Raw genomic sequence first — 21919 nt, forward strand, 5'->3', positions numbered from 1 at the left:
ATACGTATAAATACATTGGCTAATGTTTTGTTATTTTGACGAGTTTTTATTGTACACACTCAGTCTCAACTACCACTAGAAGTGTACATTTCTCGAGATTTAATTTTAATGATCTATTCTTAACTTCAATCTCAAATCTCTTGAAATGTATTCATACACTTCATTTGAAAATAAAACATTTTATATGAGTCTAGAGTTCAACAAGATTGCATGCACAGTTGCTAATTTGTTTCAAAGGCTATAGCTGGATAAGATGGTCAGAAATGCCCCCTCACCGATCACCCCCGCTACTTATGTTTTCGATAAAGGATATAAAACTATGCCCTCATGCAAATTTTTAGCTTCCCAGAGGTCCTAAAACGTCTTAAATCGAGAAAAGAAGAATTTTTAAGTTTTATTTTTTTGTGAGCGCAATTTTACTTTAAAAAATCTGAAAAAATTCAAGAGGTTGTATCTTTTGAATACAAAACAACCTATTTTTTTTTCAGATTTTTGTAATAAAAAATGAGCCCAGGAAAAAATTTTGAAATTTTCAAAAAAGTTTTAGATTATTATATGATTTGGCCAACTTTTAAATAGTATTTTTTGTATACTTTTTGCCGTTCTTTTAAATGGCATAGGCAGAATTTTTAATATCTGAGCGGAAAGAACGAAAAAATCGAAAAAACCGTTTTTGGCTGTCTCGAGATGCATCTCGAGACAGCCGATTTTAGGATTAAGATCCTGACTACAACAACTGAAAAAACACAAATTGTGAATTTTGTCATAAAATTTGGTATGTGGGGTTATAATAATATTTGGAACAACTTTTCCAAATAACTTTTATCGATATCTATAACGCGAAGCAAATCGAATCGAATATCGGAAATTCACCCTGTTTGTGGATTCGCAGTAGGCCGCGTTTAAAATAATTTAAAGTTCAGGACTTATTTTAAAAATTGTGAACCATCAACCTGTACGACTGTGCAAAATTTCATATCTGTATATATTTTCATAGCCGAAACTTAGGGGTGTCTTTATCTTAAATGCGACACACTGTATCTTATCAATTCGATAATTTATTGCAACCAATATAGTCGTATTTTTTATAGATTCAAAATATACAATGAGAATACTGACTAATTCACTAGTTTTATCATAAAAAGTTTAAATTGATTGCATTGAAATATTGAACCAATTAATGCGTATTAATATAATATTATTATAATTATTATAATCAGTGCTGCGCCAGCACGTAGTAGCGCCTCTGTGCAAAACATTAAATGGCTCAAAATATGCCCAAAATATACGCAATTCAAAAAAATAACTAAAAATTCTCTAAAATAACTCTAGTGGCGCCCCTTAATTACTGGCGCCTGTGTGCACCGCACACATTGCACACGTGGACGGCGCGGCCCTGATTATAATATTTATAGAGTGAGTTTTATGTATAAAAACCCTCAAGTATCTCGGAAACGACTTGCACGTTTTTCATAGGTTTTGGTGGGTAGGGGTTTTCTAATGCAGCCGATATTACAGTGATAATTACATTGTTGTCAGATTTTCTGTTTTTCTGGAAATCTAATGAACTTTCTTATTTCAAATAGAACACCCTGTATATTTTTTGTGTTTCGAAGTTCTTAAAATATACTGATTATTTTTTATATTATATTCTCTATACCCAAATGCCATAGTTTCGGAGTTATTGCTACATTTATTTAAAAAAAATTAAAGAAATTATAAAAATCAATTTTTTTCGCCTGTGTAGATATTATTTTACGTTCTTTGGATCATTGGGAACAAAAAAAGGTCTTTTGTAAAAGTTAATCGTTTTCGAGTTATAAACTATTTTCAAGGTTCAAAAACAAAAATAAAAAAAATTATTGGAGTACCCAAAACTCTTCTTCCAGGGGCTCGCTATAAAATTTTTTGGCACGTTTTATTCTAAAACATTGCTTTTTAATAAATGCTAATGAAGCGCATATGAGAGGACGGGCGCTAGGGCTGCATTACCAACTAAAAAACAATATTTTAGAATGAAACTAGATCAAATTACTTATTGGTAACTGATAAAATAAGGCTTTAGCTTGAATTTCTATACTTGACAGTTTCAAAAATAATATTTTTGATTTGTGTTTTTTAACCTTGAAAATCGTAATTATTCGATTTCTTTTCAGCTTTAACTTATTTTTAACTCGAAAACGATTAACTTTAGAGAAAAATTACAAGAGAACTTTTTTGTTACCAATGGTCCAAAGAACGTAAAATAATGTCTACACAGGCCGAAAACATTGATTTTTATAATTTGTTAAAAAAGTTTTTTTAAATAAATGTAGCAATAACCCCGAAATTATTGCCTTTTAGGGAATATAACATGGAAAATAATCAGCATTTCTTAAGGACTTAAAAACGCAAAAAATATATAGGGTGTTCCATTTAAAATAAGAAAGTAAATTAGATTTTCAGAAAAACGGAAGATCTGACAACAATGTAAGTATGTATTACTATAATATCGGCCACATTAGAAAACCCCAATCCACCCCAATCGATAAAAATCGTGCAAGCCATTTCCGAGATAATTGAGGGTTTCCATACATAAAACTCACTCTGTATATTATATTATATTATTACACATAATTATATAAACATTATTTATTAATACACATTAATAATTGGTTCAATACTTCAATGCAATCAATTTGAACTTTACAAACCTACTACAAACAGGGTGAATTTTCGATATGCGATTTGATTTGCTTCGCGTTACAGATATCGATAAAAGTTATTTGGAAAAGTTGTTTCAAATATTATTATAACCCCACATACCAAATTTTATGACAAAATTCACAATATTGGTTTTTTTTTCAGTTGTTGTAGTCAGGATCCTAAATCCTAAAATTGGCTGTCCCGAGATGCATCTCAAGACAGCCAAAAACGGTTTTTTCGATTTTTTCGTTCTTTCCGCTCAGATATTAAAAATTCCGCCTCTGCTATTTAAAAGAACGGCAAAAAGTACACAAAAAATACTATTTAAAAGTTGGCCAAATCATATTATCATAACCTAAAAATTTTTTGAAAATTTCAAAAAATTTTTCAGGGTTCATTTTTCATTACAAAAATCTGAATAAAATTAGGTTGTTTTGTATTCAAAAGATACAACGTCTTGAATTTTTTCTGCGCTCACAAAAAAAATAAAATCTAAAAATTCTTCTTTTCTCGATTTAAGACGTTTTAGGACCTCTGGGAAGCTAAAAATTAGCATGAGCGCATAATTTTATATCCTTTATCGAAAACATAAGTAGCGGGCTGATCGGTGCGGGGGCATTTTTGACCATTTATCCCGCTATAGCCTTTATAGAGATCTTTAATATCTCAAAAAGTATTGATTTATATTAATAGCTTTATATTACAAAATTTGCTTAGAATTTGTCCCTCTATCGATTTATGGTATTATTTCAATAAAATAATTTTCACCCCCCGAGAAGGGGTGGTATCCACCCCAGGGTAAAAGCGCAAGTTGGCATCATGTCACCTTTGTTCCTTGAGGTATCCTCTAACTACCCACCAGTTTTCATGAAAATCGATGGAGGTTCAACGAAATAAATCGGAGGTGAAAACTTTCAGTGACTGCACTAGTATTATTTTTTCCTAGGGAGCGTTCAAGTATTACGTAACGCAGCTTGGGGGGAGGGTAGTCTTGTAAAACGTTACGGTGCGTTACGTTTTTTAATTTATGTAATAAAAAAGACTACGGAATCAAAATCTCAAAACTTGGCAACTTTCGTTTATATTTTACGGAGAATCCCTAGATTGTATTATATTGTCCCTTATGATCCGCTCATGTTCCGGCCGTTCTACAAATACAATAGGATAATGTAGTATCTATTCAAGTGAAAATTCTTCAAATTTGTCACCAAATCAAGAACAGTATAACACATGTTTGCCATAATTAGTTCGACCTTTTTGGAGAACAAAAGCTGAAAAGATACAGGTTACAGATGGGATTCAGACCAAAGAAATTTTAAGAGTCCTAAATCGTTTGTCTACTCGTTTTCTGAAGTCCATATGCAGTCTATGTTTCTCAGTGTTCTGCAGTATTCATTCGTGTTTTAAATACGTAATACAGACAAAACGTATTGCCCTTGTCAGTGTTGTTAAAAGGGAATAAATTCATACTTTAATTAATTAAATGTCGTCAAAAAAGGGTGATTTACATCAACAGCTCTTCCTGGCTGTTTTAAATAAAATGGTAGATAAATAAATTTGTTATTTTCATTTCTAATTTTATTGCCAAATGTTATTTTATTTTAAGATTTTATTAAAAAAAAGTTAAAATAGAAGAATACATGAGAAAAACAATAAAGGATGAAGCCAAAAAAGTATGTAATAAAGGATGGGGTCAACTAGGGAAAACGCAAAAAATTAGTAGTAAAAGATTATTATTTTAAGTTTTTATTATTACCACAAATGCGTTTAAATCAATTTTTTACGGACTCTCCGGTACTTTTCGCAACATAATTGTTCCATTTAGGTTAAAATGGTCATTTGGGTGTTACGTAACGTTTTGGTAGGGGGGGGGGGGTACAGAAAAACGTTACGCTGCGTTACAAGGGGGAGGAGGGTCAAAATTTTTCAAAAATTGCGTTACATAATACTTGAACGCTCCCCTAGACGAATACACGGAATGTGACTGCATATTGTAGAACCCTTTCGTCTCCTTTATTCGTCGTCTCCTCCAGATTTATTGTTTAGATCTGGGACTTCCTTTTTTGTATCTAATAGATGTCACTGCCGCTACAGCATCCGATACGCAGAATTGTTTTCATAATTCTGCTTAAAAAGGCAGTTTTACAAAACTGTCTTTTCTATGAACTTTTAGGCACTAATGTTTAGTTTTAGTTGACTTTATTTATTTTTAATAACTTACTTATAAAGAAATGAAAAACACTGAATTTATATCCTTTATTTTACAAACTACGATAGGTATCTAATTTATTTATTACACCAAATATACTAATTTATCTAATTACAAATTCAAAAAAATATACCGCGCCCATTACATATCAAAGTACATACACCGACGGTTTCAAATTCACAACTGACCTACTAATTCCAAAAACCCCTATTTATACATTATTACAGTGTTCCAGAATAAGAAAGATTATTACGGAAGAATTCATCTTATTCTAGAATAACAATCGAAGGGTTATTTACATAAATATCAAATAAGTATTTTCTAAAATGAAAAAGAAATATCGAGGTGTGTACCTGTTAAAAAGGTCCCCCTTTTAAAAGCATTCACAAACAAATAAATCAAATTCAGCAAACAAAGAGGGTCTGTTAAATTATAATAAATAGGCCAGGAGCTGAAAACAGTCGGGTGACATGATTATGTCACAGCAGCTTGGTTTCGTTTCGATTCAGAGGTGTTCATGTAGTTCCACTGAAGAGGTCTGGAGAGACCGAAACGTAGGTACGTATGGGGATGGTGGATCATCTCTGGACCGACCGTAATGAAACATAAGCTGTTTTTAATTAACACTTAATTTTTTATTGGCTAGTAAAAGCATTGAAACAATGTTTTTTATTTTCAAATGAAGCATCGGTTCTTTTTGTCTACATGACGTGAAGGTTTGTTACAGTTTTCTATTAACACATTAGTAAATAATAGTAGTTTGCTATATCAAGAGCCCATAGTAGACAAATGTAGATGAGTTTTGTTTAATTTTTATTTGAATAACTGTACATTTTGATTTATTTTGAGTAATTTCTGTAAGTAACTTTTTTACTACTGTTTGCTTCACCAATGTTTTGTTGTAGGATGGATCAGGATGGTAGTCTGAATATCAGCTATGATGAATGGAGGGATTTTTTGCTGTTGGCGCCCAGTAGCAATATACGGGATCTTATTACGTATTGGAGGCACTCTACGGTAAGTCTTCTTTGATATAAAACAGCTTTATTATCAAATTTAACAACAGTCATAAAATTTTGTCTATGTTAAACTATATGCATAGTCTTCCTACTATCTTCTTGGCTGTAATGAATATTTAGGTCCAAAGCATTTATAAAATTGAAAAATATATAATCAATAGTGTTACAGCCTTTTAAATATCACAAACCGACCCTCGCACATTTCTTTATCTACAAACTTAATACGGCTCTGTATTATATTTACTTTATCGACAAACACTCGAGTTTTGTTAAATGTCTTTGTAACGTTTCTTATTACCTCATAAATCAGATCCTTTCATATATTTTAAGAAACTTTATTTACATAATATTTGAGGGACCAAGCGATGGTGTCAGTATTTTTTGTTGTTCTATTTTCACTAAAAGGATAGACTGATTTGGGTCTTCCTTTGTGCTATCCACAGCAGCAACAACTTCTTCTATATGAGCTGTACGACTTCTCTGTCTAAAGTAAACTGTTTAGAGTAAACGTAGTACGAAAACGTTCCATAGTTAATCGAATTAATTGCTGTGATGGATGATTATATTAATCATAAAATGAGCATAGTGCGCGATACATATTTCGAACAGAACTATGATTTTCAAAATAAATTGGAAGCGTTGTTCAGCCATCAGTCTATTCATTTTGAAATGACAAACCAAGCTAAACATAAATCACTTGACAACTGTCAAAATGGTCTCCAATTAATAAAGTGTTGCTAACCTAAGACGGAATCCCATGGAATGTGAGGGGCACAGTTAGCGCCCCACGTTACTATGAAATTAATAAATACTATTACTTTGGGCTAATTAGCCAAATACAAGGAAAAGTTATTTACCAGCAATTTTATTGCTGGAATCGAATCTTACGATTGTATATATTAATAATATAGGTATGCAAAGTCCGCAGATAGTGTGCTACTTTTTTTGTAAACAAAATGGCGCCCCAAAATCATGTTTTTTTTTCAATTTTTGCCCTATAACTCCAAAGATTTTAACTGTACACCAAAAACACCCAAATAAAAATTCATCTTAATTAAATTCTGCATAGAGACGTGGTTTTCCCGATTTACCTCGACGAAAATTTTCCCCGGAAAATGCGGGTTTTTCCAACAAAATCTTTAATTTTCAACTAAAATTTTAGATAAGTAATAATTGTTTATCAATAATTAAATAACTTTATATATTACGAATATAAATATAACGCATTATTAAATGTCAAACTTGCTTTTGTTTTGCTATAATATATTAATTTCTTTATAAGAAAAGAAAACTACATATTTTTTCCAGTTGCAGACTTTTTTAGGTAAACTTACTACAAGTGTACCTTTTAACATTAAAAACACAAATATTTTCATTCGAAAGCTGTATAATTATTTAAACAACCTTTATTTAAACAAATTAAAAAAATTTGTTATAATAAATAAATTAATTTATTATAACAAAACAAAAGCAACTCTGACATTTAATAATGCGTTAGTTAGATGGCTCTACTCGAGTTACTTGGGAACAAAAAAAGAATGAAGAAAATTGCTTAATGGAAGCCGAGAAAATGCATTTTTTTAACGTATACCGATTTTGAACTTTGAGATTACATTTTCTCCAACCTAATTTTTGATTGGAATTTTGCTATTTTTGGCACTTTTCACTCGTAATATCGATAGTTTTTATTATAATAATATATCTTATGAGTATTTTAAAGATATGAAAATTGGTGTGAAGAAATAGGACCGAAATAAAAAGGTGACGGTTCGAAAATTATGATCCTATTGTTTATATCTTTGCCGCAAATGCCGGTCAACTTTGACCGGTTGTATCTCAGGAACCACTCATCACAATTAAACGTTTTTTCTTTTAAAAGAAGCATCCTGCCGCTTTTTTCCAATACCGTTTTCGTGATTTAATTTAATTTAATATTTCTCGAGATAATGTATTTGTTTATAAGCCAAAAAATTGTTTATAATTTTAAAATATTCCTGAGGCCGCATAAATAATCCAATTTTAATTCTGTAAAGTACATTAGATAGGTACAGTGTCTTTTAAAAATCATAGTTATTCTTATGTTCATTCAATTTCCATCGCCTTCTGGAATTATAATCTATACGAAAAGAGCTTTTATATTACCAAGTTATTTAATTATTGATAAACAATTATCTAAAATTTTAGTTGAAAGTTAAAGATTTTGTTGTAAAAACCCGCATTTTCCGGGAAAAATTTTCGTCGAAGTAAATCGGGAAAAACACGTCTCTATGCAAAATTTAATTATGGTGAATTTTTATTTGGGTGTTTTTGGTGTAAAGTTAAAATCTTTGGAGTTATACAGCAAAAATTGAAATAAACACGATTTTTGGGCGCCATTTTGTTTATAAAAAAAGTAGCACACTATCTGCGGACTTTGCATATCTATATTATTAATATATACAATCATAAGATTCGATTCCAGCAATAAAATTGCTGGTAAATAACTTTTCCCAAAAATGGCCTATTCGTCGATAATCTGCCCAGACTATATATGATAAATTCGGTCGGACTATTTCGATGGAACGTATCCACTCGAGTATCGAAGGTGCATAATTTGATTAATTCTTACATTGATAAAAATTCCAACACAATGTCGTTATACCACTTCATAGTAAAATTACCACGGCACTGACCGTATATCAGCCTGACTCCCTTTGAACCATGTGCATTTACCGACAAACAATGGGAGACTTCGCGCCGATCCACGCCGGCCATAAATAGAGGGTTCTGTCCTAGCCATAGGATCGTAAATCCCAAATTCTGAGGGATAATGTTATTTTACGTTGATTCCGGTCCTTAGTTTTTATCTTTTTCTATTAAATATTTTCTATTTCTCTTGGCGTGCCACGACAGGTTCCATGGGATCTCAGCTTTATATTTCAACACATCTAAAAACACACTTTATATTGCTATGTTCGACTTTTAAGTAAAAGGTTTTTTTATTATCGTTTTGTTGTAGACAGGTTTTTGTATAACCATGTGAATTTTAATATAAAAATCCCCGTTTATTTCGAATTTTTGAATTTGAATACTTTAAATCGAGCAAGAGATAAATAATATGCGCATCAACTTATGCAAACAATGCTTTTGTTGATTTTAAAGTAAGTACTAATACGATAACCTACTTTGGTTTCAAAACCGTCTGAATCAAAATGCAAAATGTAATTAGGACGTTAATTGATATATTACACTTTAATTTGTAAATAATCAATTTTAATAGAAATTGAAAATGGTTTTAGAATGGCTTTGATTATAAATATACAAGTTATGGGTCAAAATATTAAGATCAACGATTTTTATTTGAGACATGAAAATTTGTACACAGTCTAGAAATGAAAAAATAATCAGATTTCACAAGAAATTCATTACACGCACCTGATCGTCATGGGGGAGGGAAAATTATCATCATCATTGTTAACATAGGCCTCCATCAGATAGTTCCATCTTCTTCTGTTTTGCGTCTCAGCTATCCAATTGGTCAAAATTCTTTTGAGGTCGCCGGGCTTCCTTTGTCTGCCAGTGGTCTTTATTCAAGCAATTTTTTTGTCCACTTGTCATCTTTCATTCTCGCAACATGTCCCTCCCATCTCCATTGTTGCCTTATAATATTTTTCTAAAGGTGCCTATCTTCCAGAGATGTTGGCGACCACATTGACCCATCTTATTCTATTCACAGCAGCCCGAAGTAGATAAGTTGACGTTAGACCAGCCCACTTCCTAAAATTGGCCAGACAGGATAGAGGTACGTCTACATACGTCCAGGGCCTCTCTTGCCATCAATCTTGCCTTGTAGAATCAACTGTAGTAGTCGGTATTTATTATTACGCATACTGTGGCTGAAGTAAGCCAATTTTCTGTTTTTTACGGTGTTAATTATTTCTTTGTCTTTTCTTAGCCTCTGGAGAATAGTTATGTTAGTTGTGTGGTATATATGAGACCTTCAACATACATCGGTAGCACCACATTTCAAACGCCTCTAATCGTTTTATGGCATCTTCTGCAGGACTCCAGCTTTCTACTCCGTAAAAGAGGACACTAAAGACTTAACATAATATAAGAATTCTTATGCGTATATTGATACTTAAAGATAAGTTGCAGAAAATCTTATCTTTGCTAGCTATGATCTAGCTACGATACCAAGTATCTTTCTGTGGCTTGGTGCTAAAAGGCCAATGTCAATATTTTACTTTTTTGTACAGCTTTATTTAAAATTTAATATTGCCAAAACAAATCGCAAATTGGCCATTTTAACCCCAAGGCACAGTATGTGGCTTGGTGCTAAAATGGCCAATGTCAATTTTTTGTTTTTTGTTTTGTCAATATTAAATTTTAAATAAAGCTGTAGAAAAAAAGTAAAATATTGACATTGGCCCTTTTAGCACCAAGCCACAGCTTTAATATTGCAGCCCAGAGAGCATATTTTCTGCCTTGTAATAAGTTCGATACGTTCGACAGCCTACAGAGTCTATTGGAGACAACAGTCTAAGATAGCGACCGTTTCCACTGTAAAAAATGCTTTGTGGAAGTAAACAAAAATAAGAACGGGTGGTCTATTATATTCGATAAATTTTTCGATTAGACTTTTAAGGCACTGCAAATGGTCGTTTGTTCCGAGGCCTGATCAAAATCCTGCTTGATTTTCTGCCTGATAGAAATCTAGTTATACTTCCAATATCTTTGTTTGCCCCTGGAAGGGGAAACAGTTAATGAAGAGTACTTATTGAAGTACTGCTAGATCGGCAAAGCTGTTTATTGTTCCTCTAATACTAATAAATGAAAAAGGTAGTAAATATATATTTTTTATATTATAAACCACTGAACAGAATAAAGAGTAAAAGAGGAATTTATCTACTCTAGAAGACATGTTAGATTATAGTAGGGGAGGAAAGTATGCTAAATTTGAAGTTACTCGAGCGTTATAGTGACCTATTGAGTTGTGAAGATTAGGTGTTAAAACCAAAAAAAGTTAAGTAAAGTTTTCCATTTAAGTGAGGTCTTTCCATTTTTTAATTTAATTTTCCATTTCCAACAATCGTTTTTTCCGATTATAGTGCCATCTCTCCATAATTCGAAAAAATGTCTCGAATAAAAGTTACTTATTTTTAAGTAAGAAATCCCAATCTGCAATAAAAAGTCGGGGCTCCTATTTAATATTTTAAAGTAACCCTCCACCCCACCTCCGTGGGGGGTAGTGTTTAGTGTCATTCGACAGATTTTTTAAAAATACTGAATACGTGTATTTTGCACTTTTTAGATTTGACGTTTATTTCGCTAAATATCGCGGGGTTCCTATTTAAAATTTTAAATTTACCCCCACCCCTCTCCGTAGGGGGTCGTGTTTGATATCATTCGATAGATTTTAAAAAAAATATTAAACACGTATTTTTTAGTTTTTCGATCTGACGTTTATTTCTCGAAATATTCGTTTTTTTCTTGTGAAACTTTGTGACTCACCCATTTCCTTACGCCCCGCTCAAACCATCAGATTTTTTAAATATACATTGTTCTGCATGTACTTAACTTACCTTTTTTTTTCCTACGGATAGATTATTTTTCGGGCCCCCCCTTAACGAACTCCCCTGTATGCAGGGTCCAATATACGGTAGGGGTACATTTACAGGGTACAAGGTTTCTCCCCATGTCATAATCTGACGCGCTCGAGTTACTGCAAAAATCCCCGCTTGGGCTCCCCTCCCAATAGAGAATTTGAAACATGTTCTTTTTCTATAAACGAAATGTTAATTTTGTAAAAATCACCAAGTCTCAGAAATATCTAGTAGTAATTATGAAAACCATTTGAATTGCGGTGTCATTATAATATAGCAGTTAATTGTTAGATAAATATTTTTATGTTGAGATTATCACAACTACTGTTATTAGGTTTTATGGCAAATTAACTACAATTATGATCTTAAAGATAATTAAACAGTATCTGGTCGTACCGATTACATGACATGAAAAAAGTTGACGTAGAAAGTTGTTTTTTTGCTTAATTAGTGTTATTTTATTAGTACATTCTTTCACGGTTTTTGCTGTAAATTTTAAAGAACCGCTTGGATTGACATGAAATTTGGCATACGCATAGCTAACATTTCAAAGAAAAAAAGTGATATGGTGCCGATGTGTGCTTTTGCCCTGGGGGTGACTTTCACCCCATCTGGGGGGGTGAAAAAATATATGTCCAAGATAAGTCCCGAAATGGATAAACTGCCTAATTTTAAGCAACTTTTGTTCTATAGAGTGTTTTCACCAAATCGATACTTTTCGAGTTATTTGCAAGTGAATATGTTCATTTTTCAACAAACCACGTTTTTAGACGGTTTTTCGCAAAAAACTCAAAACGTAAGCATTTTGTCGAAAAAAATATTCTTAGCAAAACTATAGCCTTTCAAAAAGTGAAAAAACGGTGTATATATTAGGTCTCTATACCTAGCAAAAGCAGAGTTATAGCTAATGAAAAATAGGTTCATATTCGAAAAATTTCCAATAGAATAATTCAATGTGAAATATCCAAATAATGAAGCATTCTTGGGGAAAACACATTACAACTTTTTTAAAGTGTTTAAAAAAAGCTTTATTTCTGTTTTTATAAAAAAAATTTCTAGCATCAAATGTAAGCAAGTTACGCTCAAAATAAAGTTGGTCCCTTTTGTTTTGACAAAAAAAAATTAGGAAGATCACCCCCCAATTAGCAACTTAAATGAAATTAATCGTTACTGCTTCAAAAGTTACTTTACTTATGTTGTGTTTATATGATCTGTAAGTTTCATCGATTCAAAGTGCTCATATTTGAAAAAATTTGGTTTTAAGTAAAATTTTTAAAAAATTTAATTTTGAAAAAAATGCTTTTAAAAATTGTTAGAGATACCAAAAATCTTAAACAATAAAAAAAAGAATGTTTGTGTACTTTGTACGCACGTAAGAAGTTATACTTCTATTATAATATAATTTCAACGAAATAAATATACCTACTTAACAGTTACAATACAAAAAATTAACAGTAATTACCAAAAATGAACCAAAACTTAATTAACAACGCCAAATATTAAAAAAAAAAATATGAATCATCCGGGATTTGAACCCGCAATCTCGCGATTTTTTTATCTCTGGTCCAATGCTCTACCAACAAAGCCATCAAGCCGCATGCTACTTACCTTTCAGATATACATAATTATACATCACGGTGACAAGTGAAATATAAAAATAGATGTTTTATTATTTTACGCCCAATGAAGACAAATCCAAAGACACAAAATTATAATAAAAAACCTTTTAAACCACCTTTTTCAAATTGCGCAAGTTGTATTATTAATATTAATGTTAATAAATGAAATATAAATATTTTGACGTTTCACAATTTGACAATTCACTTTTAAATGCAGTGCCTTAAAAATTTTAAAGCACTAGTGCCTTAAAGTAGCATTCTTAACGCTCCTATGGAGTCCTAAAAATTGCATTTTTAACACGTTTGTAGAAAAATATATTTAAAAATACTAATATATTCTTTCCACACCTTTTCTGGACTGATACATACATAAATTAAAACATTTTGAAGTATAACTTCAAAAATATAATATGAAAACTATTTAAAAAGGCAGTATAACTATTAACTAACCTTTGTTGTTTCTCTTCCCACAAATTTTAAAACGCAACAACCATACATAACCAAACCGTCAACCGTCCAAACCACAGCTGCGCTACAGCTGCCATATTGGATAATTTTTGACATGTCATTTGAACATCCAATCAGAACAAAGTTATAATGCGCATGCGCCGGGATCGTAGGTTTTAACATATAAAAATTCACCCTCATATCGCGCGTAAAGAAGTATAACTTCCAAAAGTCAACTTTATTTTCTATTTTTTTTTTGTTTTCTGTAAGATAAAAATTGGTTAAGATTCGGTGTTTCTAAATTTGCACACACTCGTGATAAGTGACTCGTTCAAGCCCTTTTAACTACAGCTCTTTCAAAAATAAGGACTTTGAACCGATGAAACTTACAGATCATATGATCAATTCGTACGCGAGTAAAAAACTTGTGAAGTGGTAACAATTAAGTTCATTTGAAATGCTAATTAGGGGGTGATTTTCCCGATTTCTTACCAAAAAAAAGGGACCAACTTTATTTTGAGCGTAACTTGTTTACTTTTGATGCTAAAAATTTTTTTTTAAAAACAAAAATAAGCATTTTTTTAAACCCTTTTAAACACTTTAAACTAAATAGCAGTCTGATTTTTGCATGAGAGTTTAATGAAAGGGTAACAAATCAATTGGAAGTTCTGTCGGACAAAATACATGTGACGTTTTCGTGGTCTGACCGTTCCAAATTTTTAACCTGTTCCACAATTAAAACTTCCCCTTTTCCAGTGTTCCCATATATCAACAATATGACACTTTTTGAGGTTGATTATTTTGTTTCCGTGGTGAATTTTGTGATTGTTGTGCCAGAGGGATTAATAGCTATTAATCCCGCATTATTAATCCCTAAGGGATTATTATATGGCATTATATTGCAAACACCACAAGTGTATATTATGTATCAGTCGTAGATAAAAATAATTTATAGAATACAAATTTTATAAAGTAAAAACTATGAATCATCTTGTTTCCTCTGTCGAGAAACACGTGTGTTCTTATTTTGTCTACAATAGACTACTTTTTGTGGTTAAGATATTAGTTATCCAGATATTTTATATTATTTTTATACTCATTATTTATATTTATTGTTGGTTAAATCATTAAAATTAAAATGCAAGTCAACCTGCTCAGTATCCAAATTTATTTTTCAATAAAAAACATTTATAGTATCCCGCAACATTAATTTCTAAGTTACATTTTTTAATCCCAAACGTCGTTTGTCATAATAACGTTAAACCTCGCCCCAGAACATTTGCGATAACTCACTTGATGCCTGTGTTGAAATAGACCGTTATCCGTTATTTACGTCTTGACACGGTATTAACGTTAAGGCACGTATACATATGCGCTCCGCTCGGTGTGCGAGCCGTTCGCGCGCAGCATGTTCGTCAGATTAGTAGGTGTTTTCAAGTGGCGCACAAACGGTACGCACACGGCGCACCACGATCTAACTTCTGTCGGTTTTTAAACAAACGCTTTGATGGTTCGCAATACGTATTTGGACGGGTTTGGGAGTGGTTTGTTAGTTTTGCCGCACCTGAGTTGAATATTTGTTAGTAATGGAGTGGTCGGAACTGTTGGAAGGAAATATCAAACTTATTGATGTTTACCGTGGAAAATCATTATTGTGGGATCCTCAACAAAGGACCATTTAAAAAAACAACTTAAAGCCGATATATCTGAAGGGAAGTACAAGCTGAAATAATAAATATACATGCGGACCAATGTAAAAAAAGGTCATTTCATTGTTGTCTTCTTACCAGCGCCGGCGTGAGAAATACAAAATAAGATTTATTATTTTATTTGGGCATAAGCCACAATTCAAGTTTGAAATCAAGTTTACTGGACGTTTCGACTTTCACTTCGGAAATCGTTATCAATATCAAAAAAACTTTCATAAATTAAAAATTTAACTTTGTTTCTGGTGAAGCAACTCAGTTGGAACAAGCAGATATAATATTATAATAATTTTCACCTGAAATCGAAAAAGGTAACGCACAACTTGAAAGAACCTATACATTTCTAAGTTCGCTTCTGGTGAAGCAACGGAGTTGGAACAAGCAGATATATTATAATTGTGTCACCGGAAAGCGAAAAAGGTAACGCACAACTTGGAAGAACCTATAGTTCTCTAACTTTGTTTCTAGTGAAGCGACGCAATTGGAACAAGCAGATATATTATAGGCTAAGGCCACACGGGCGATAATTTACGGCGCCGTAAGAGCAGTAAACCCATTGGTTGGCTAACTCCTTCACCAATTGTAGATGAAATAGGAGTTAGTCAACCAATGCCTCGTCAGGTTTACTGCTCCTACGGCGCCGTAAATTATCGCCCGTGCCCCGTGTGGCCTTTCGCTTAAAATTCGAGAATTTTTACAATTTTATACCACGAGAGCAGAGACGCGAAAGGGTTGACTTTATTGGAAGATGATAGTTCATTCGATTACAGGAAATCAACTTGAACTTAAGAATATCCGAAAATCAGAAGAAAGAAAATCAGAAAAATCATATATGATTACAGTGAAATCTTCTGTTAGTGATCCCATAGTAAGTAACGAGGAAAAAACCTCATGATACGATCCCGACAAGGTCTTACAACATTTGGTCTTACATTTAGTTTACTCTCAAAATCAACGCGAAATCTAACAATAAAACACTGAAAACGTTTGTTTTCTATACTTCCACAAAATTTATTATAACTAAGTGACTACAGCTGTTTCGGCGGAGTGCCTTTCTCAAGTGATATAGTTTACAATGTGTTTGCCTTTTTAAGTCTTCAACTGAAGAGGTTGAGGAGTGGGGAGCTGTTTGTCTCGAGTTGGTCATTCAGAATTATATCTGTATTTTTCAGTTTATTAATTTCCATAGATTCTAAAAAAGATAGCTTAAGGCCTTTATTTTGAATATGTAGAATTTGAAACTCTTCATTGAAAGCATGATTATGATCTAGAAGATGAAGTGCGTATGTAGAAGTGTCTGTTTTTCTATTGTTGAATGCCCTTTTGTGTTCTGCTATCCGTTTGTCAAAAGTTCTGCCAGTTTGACCGATGTATGTTTTCGGACAGTCACCACAAGTTAGTTTGTACACACCACTCTGTAGTTGCTTTCTCTTTCGGCTTTTATTGTTCTTAATATATTTGCTTAAGTTGTTGTTAGTTCTGAAAGCTGGTGTTATTCCTTTCTTTTTTATGTATCTGGCTATTGTTGTTATCTTGCCAGTATATGTGAGAGAGCAGAAGGTACTGGGTTCTTTCTGTGGTGGTGGATACACTAATGTCAGGGCTTTCTTATGGAGTTTTTGGTTTAAAATTTTGTTAACTGTTTGTTCGTTATAGCCGTTGTTTACTGCTATTTGTTTAATGATGTTTAGTTCTATCTCGAAGTTATTTTTTGTCATGGGAATTTATGTCAGTCTATGTATCATGCTATGGTAGGCTGCTAATTTGTGTTGTGTAGGATGGGATGATGAATTGTGTATAGTTGTGTCAGTATGGGTAGGTTTATGATATACGGAGAACTCATGTTTGTTGTGTAGTCTGGATATATAGTCCGTATATCATAAACCTACCCATACTGACACAACTATACACAATTCATCATCCCATCCTACACAACACAAATTAGCAGCCTACCATAGCATGATACATAGACTGACAGAACTTCCCATGACAAACAATAACTTCGAAATAGAACTAAACATCATTAAACAAATAGCAGTAAACAACGGCTATAACGAACAAACAGTTATCAAAATTTTAAACCAAAAACTCCATAAGAAAGCCCTGAAATTAGTGTATCCACCACCACAGAAAGAACCCAGTACCTTCTGCTCTCTCACATATACTGGCAAGATAACAACAACAATAGCCAGATACATAAAAAAGAAAGGAATAACACCAGCTTTCAGAACTAACAACAACTTAAGCAAATATATTAAGAACAATAAAAGCCGAAAGAGAAAGCAACTACAGAGTGGTGTGTACAAACTAACTTGTGGTGACTGTCCGAAAACGTACATTGGTCAAACTGGCAGAACTTTTGACAAACGGATAGCAGAACACAAAAGGGCATTCAACAATAGAAAAACAGACACTTCTACATACGCACTTCACCTTCTAGATCATAATCATTCTTTCAATAAAGAGTTTCAAATTCTACATATTCAAAATAAAGGCCTTAAGCTATCTTTTTTAGAATCTATGGAAATTAATAAACTGAAAAATACAGATATAATTCTGAATGACCAACTCGAGACAAACAGCTCCCCACTCCTCAACCTCTTCAGTTGAAGAGGTTGAGGCACTTGAGAAAGGCACTCCGCCGAAACAGCTGTAGTCACTTAGTTATAATAAATTTTGTGGAAGTATAGAAAACAAACGTTTTCAGTGTTTTATTGTTAGATAAAATGAACTTCCATCAAGTAACGGTCGAATACATCAATTATCAACGCGAAATGTTTGAAATATTTTATTAGAGATATTTTTACTGTTTATTTGGAACGTCAAATAAACTTGACTCAAACTCAAATTGTGGCTTATTCCACATAAAATAGTAAATTGCATAAGATGCCACAAGAAAATAGTTTCAGAGCAATGCCAAAATAAGATGTAGTAGAAGTACAGGACAGAGACATGATTATCTACAATTACTAAATGTTCGTAAGTTTCCTCTGGATCTCGGAAGTTTCGTCAAAATGAAAAAGTTTAATGAACATTAACCGCGTCACGAACGCGCGGCGCTCACACGGCGCGGAGCTCGCGGCGCGGATATCTATCTCCGCCTTTAGCCTTTGCGATATTTCTCTATTCACTTCTGTCGAGACCCCAAATGCCACGCGCCGTTTTTTAAAATAAGCAATCTCATCATGTGCAATATGTTTGAAAACGGTGTTCATTGTTTTATTTACAACTTGTTTTACTAATCAGTACCAAATATTTACAATCTCAAGTGGAATATTGTATGTATTCATTTGTTACACGGGCGATTACCGATGATGTTAAGAGTGGAAACTACTGTATTTATGATGTTTTGTAAATACAGTTTTGCGTCAGCCTGTATTTTGTAAGTGTAATAGGAGATTTCGGTTTTAGGAAACTTATCGAGAGGTCATAGGTGTGTTTTGGATTGTACCAGGCAATTGCAAAATATTTTTAATTTTAAACAGAGGAGATCCTCTTCTACGATTTGACCGTTCAAAGTTCACGTTGCAGCAAAACGTGAATCACGTTGTACCGTACAATGCTTCCAAAAAACAAAATATCAATTTTAGCTGAATACGCAATTTAAAATAAGCTGCAAAAACAAAATGATGGCAATAACAATAAATAGAATATAGCTTTCTAAATATTTTTGATTCTAAACGTTTCTGGAAAAATTTGCAGTTGTAAATGTTGTTTTTGATCTTTTTTGTACTTTGTTTCAACTGCTCACTGACGTTTGTCAGGGGGCATAAATAAAAAAGTAGAAGTAACTTGAAAAAAGTAGAAGTATTTTGTTCCAAATAATATTTGGAATTTTTCTGTGTACTCTCAGAATGAAACGTTGTCCCTATTTTTAAAATGTTTTTATACAGGGTGTCCCAGACTAATTTAGCCACGTTATATCTCTTAAACGAATAGAGATTTTCGAATGGGACAAAAAGTCATATATTCTACTTGTAATGCACTTTAATATGGCGTACAAAAAATCATCCCCTAAATATTCATCCCTTAGTTACAACCCCTAACTTTAATTTTTTTAATAGCACCCTGTATATTTTTTTATAGTTTTGGATGTGGTCTTTTATCGTCTATTCAACACATTTTTTGAAAATAAAACCGATTCGTAAATAACCAAGAAACTATCAGTTTATTTTTGTTAATTGTGTGTCCCAGACTAATTTATCCAGGCTATATTTCTTAAACGAATAGAGATTTTCGAATGGGACAAAAACTGATCCATTTCATTTGTAATACACTTTCATATAGCGTAGAAAAAATTCATCCTCTAAATATTCATCCCTAACTTACAGGGTGCTATTTAAAAAAAAATAAAGTTAGGGGTTGTAACTAAGGGATGAATATTTAGGGGATAATTTTTTCTACGCCATATTAAAGTGTATTACAAATGTAATAGATCAGTTTTTGTCCCATTCGAAAATCTATATTCGTTTAAGAAATATAGCCTGGATAAATTAGTCTGGGACACATAATTAACAAATCTAAACTGATATTTTCTTGGTTATTTACGAACCGATTTTATTTTCAAAAAATGTGTTGAATAGGCGATAGAAGACTACATCCAAAACTATAAAAAAATATACAGGGTGCTATTAAAAAAATTCAAGTTCGGGGTTGTAACTAAGGGATGAATATTTAGGGAATGATTTTTTTCTACGCCATATTAAAGTGCATTACAAGTAGAATAGACCACTTTTTGTCCCATTCGAAAATCTCTATTCGTTTAAGAGATATAGCGTGGCTAAATTAGTCTGGGACACCCTGTATACTTGGCTTGGTCTTTGTCACTATCTCCACAAATTTTTTAATCCATTTTAAACATAGTTCTATGTTTCCTAGGCACCAGAAATTTTCAGAATAGCTCAGAACTAGCTAACATTGCAATATTTAATTGCTATTATATGGATAAATCGATTTTTTTAATTGCAAACTATTTTAAAAATGTGACTAATGCAATGTTTTAAATACCATTTTAAAGTAGGTTAACGAATCGATACGTAGTAGCTCAGTGGCAGAGTGGGAGACTGGAGATCGAGAGGTCCTGAGTTCGAGACCCTTCTGTTACGTATCTTTTTTTAATAAATGATTAAAAGTTAATATAATTAAAATTGATATTTTATAAGTTAAATATTATATATGTTACAGTTCAAGTTGATTATCCAGTTGGAGTTGACTTTTCCTAGTTCGAGTAGACTCAAACGGCTGGTTTTAGTAAAAGTTGATTATAATATAAAATGAAGATTTTTATTCAACATTTACTAGTAAAAGTAGACTCCAACAAGTTAAAGTATACTCTTCCCAGGGCCGTGCGGTGCTATGATGCGGTGAGGCAGCCGCATCAGGCGGCATCACAAGGGGGGCGGCATAATCAGTAAAATCAAAATACAAATTGAGCCATTCAATAATTAAAAATATATATAGGACCAAGTGTCAGCTGAAAATATTTAACTGATGAAGGTTTAACAGAACTTATTTTGACAAATTTGGAAAAATTAGTTCTTGACTTAAAACGGCTCAGAGGACAAGGCTATGATAACGGGGTTGATATGAAAGGAATAAGAAAGGGTGTGCAGAACAGAATATTTGAAAAATATCCGAGGGCGTTTTACGTGACCTGCGCATGCCACCTTAGTCATAAATGACGCAGCGTCTTCTTCTAAAGAAACAACAACCTTTTTTCTATTATACAAGAACTGTACACTTTTTTCTGGTTTTACAAAGCGTTGGGAAGTTCTGAAAAAAACATGTTTCACAACTAACACTAAAACCGTTGAATACTACTAGATCAGCGATTCTCAATCTGTGGTACATGTACCACTGGTGGTACATTTCATTACTTGCGGTGGTACACAAAACACAAAAAAAAATTAAAATAGTAGTAATTAGTAAGTCTTCATAATACACTATAAAAATACAGAGTGTAACAAAAATACAGGTCATAAATTAAATCACATATTCTGGGACCAAAAATAGTTCGATTTTACCTTAGTACAAATGGGCACATAAAAAAAAAGTTACAGCCCTTTGAAGTTACAAAATAAAAATCGATTTTTTCCAATATATCAAAAACTATTTGAGTTTTCTTATTGAAAACGGACATATTAAAATCTTAAAAAAAAATTATAGTGAAATTTGTGCACCCCATCAAAATTTTATGGGGGTTTTGTTCCTTTAATCCCCCCCTCAAACTTTTGTGTACGTTCCAGGTAAATTATCATTGTGGTACCATTAGTTAAACACAATGTTTTTAAAACTTTTTTGCCTCTTATAGTAATTTTTCGAAAAGCTAGTTTTTATCGAGATATTTTGAATGTTTTTCAAATCCACCGCATGTTTGTATACTGTTAGTACGATTATTATATATAGACCCGATAATAATATGAAAGTTTATTTATAAATTACAGATTGAGGTATATTTTTAACCATATTGAAAAAGAAGCCACATCTCGATAAAAGGTGCCTTATCGGAAAAATACTATAAGGCAAAAAAGTTTTAAAAACGCTGTATTCAACTAGTGGTACCGCAATAATAGTTTAATTTGAATGTACACAAACATTTGGGGGGTTTAAAGGCACAAAACCTCCATAAAATTGTTATGTGAACATATTA

At 32.4% G+C, this 21919-nt stretch overlaps 1 protein-coding gene across 2 annotated transcripts in view; it reads left to right on the forward strand.

Annotated features, from left to right (window-relative positions):
* LOC114328038 (calcium-binding mitochondrial carrier protein SCaMC-2) overlaps nucleotides 1-21919 on the forward strand; it is a 223969-nt gene that overhangs the window by 98703 nt on the left and 103347 nt on the right. For both annotated transcript variants that reach the window (XM_028276780.2, XM_028276781.2), the window contains exon 4: nucleotides 5800-5911. In XM_028276780.2, coding sequence (XP_028132581.1) covers nucleotides 5800-5911 — 112 coding nt within the window. The remainder of the gene's footprint in view (nucleotides 1-5799; nucleotides 5912-21919) is intronic.

This window comes from Diabrotica virgifera, chromosome 9 (assembly GCF_917563875.1).
Source record: "Diabrotica virgifera virgifera chromosome 9, PGI_DIABVI_V3a".
NCBI classification, from domain to species: domain Eukaryota; kingdom Metazoa; phylum Arthropoda; class Insecta; order Coleoptera; family Chrysomelidae; genus Diabrotica; species Diabrotica virgifera.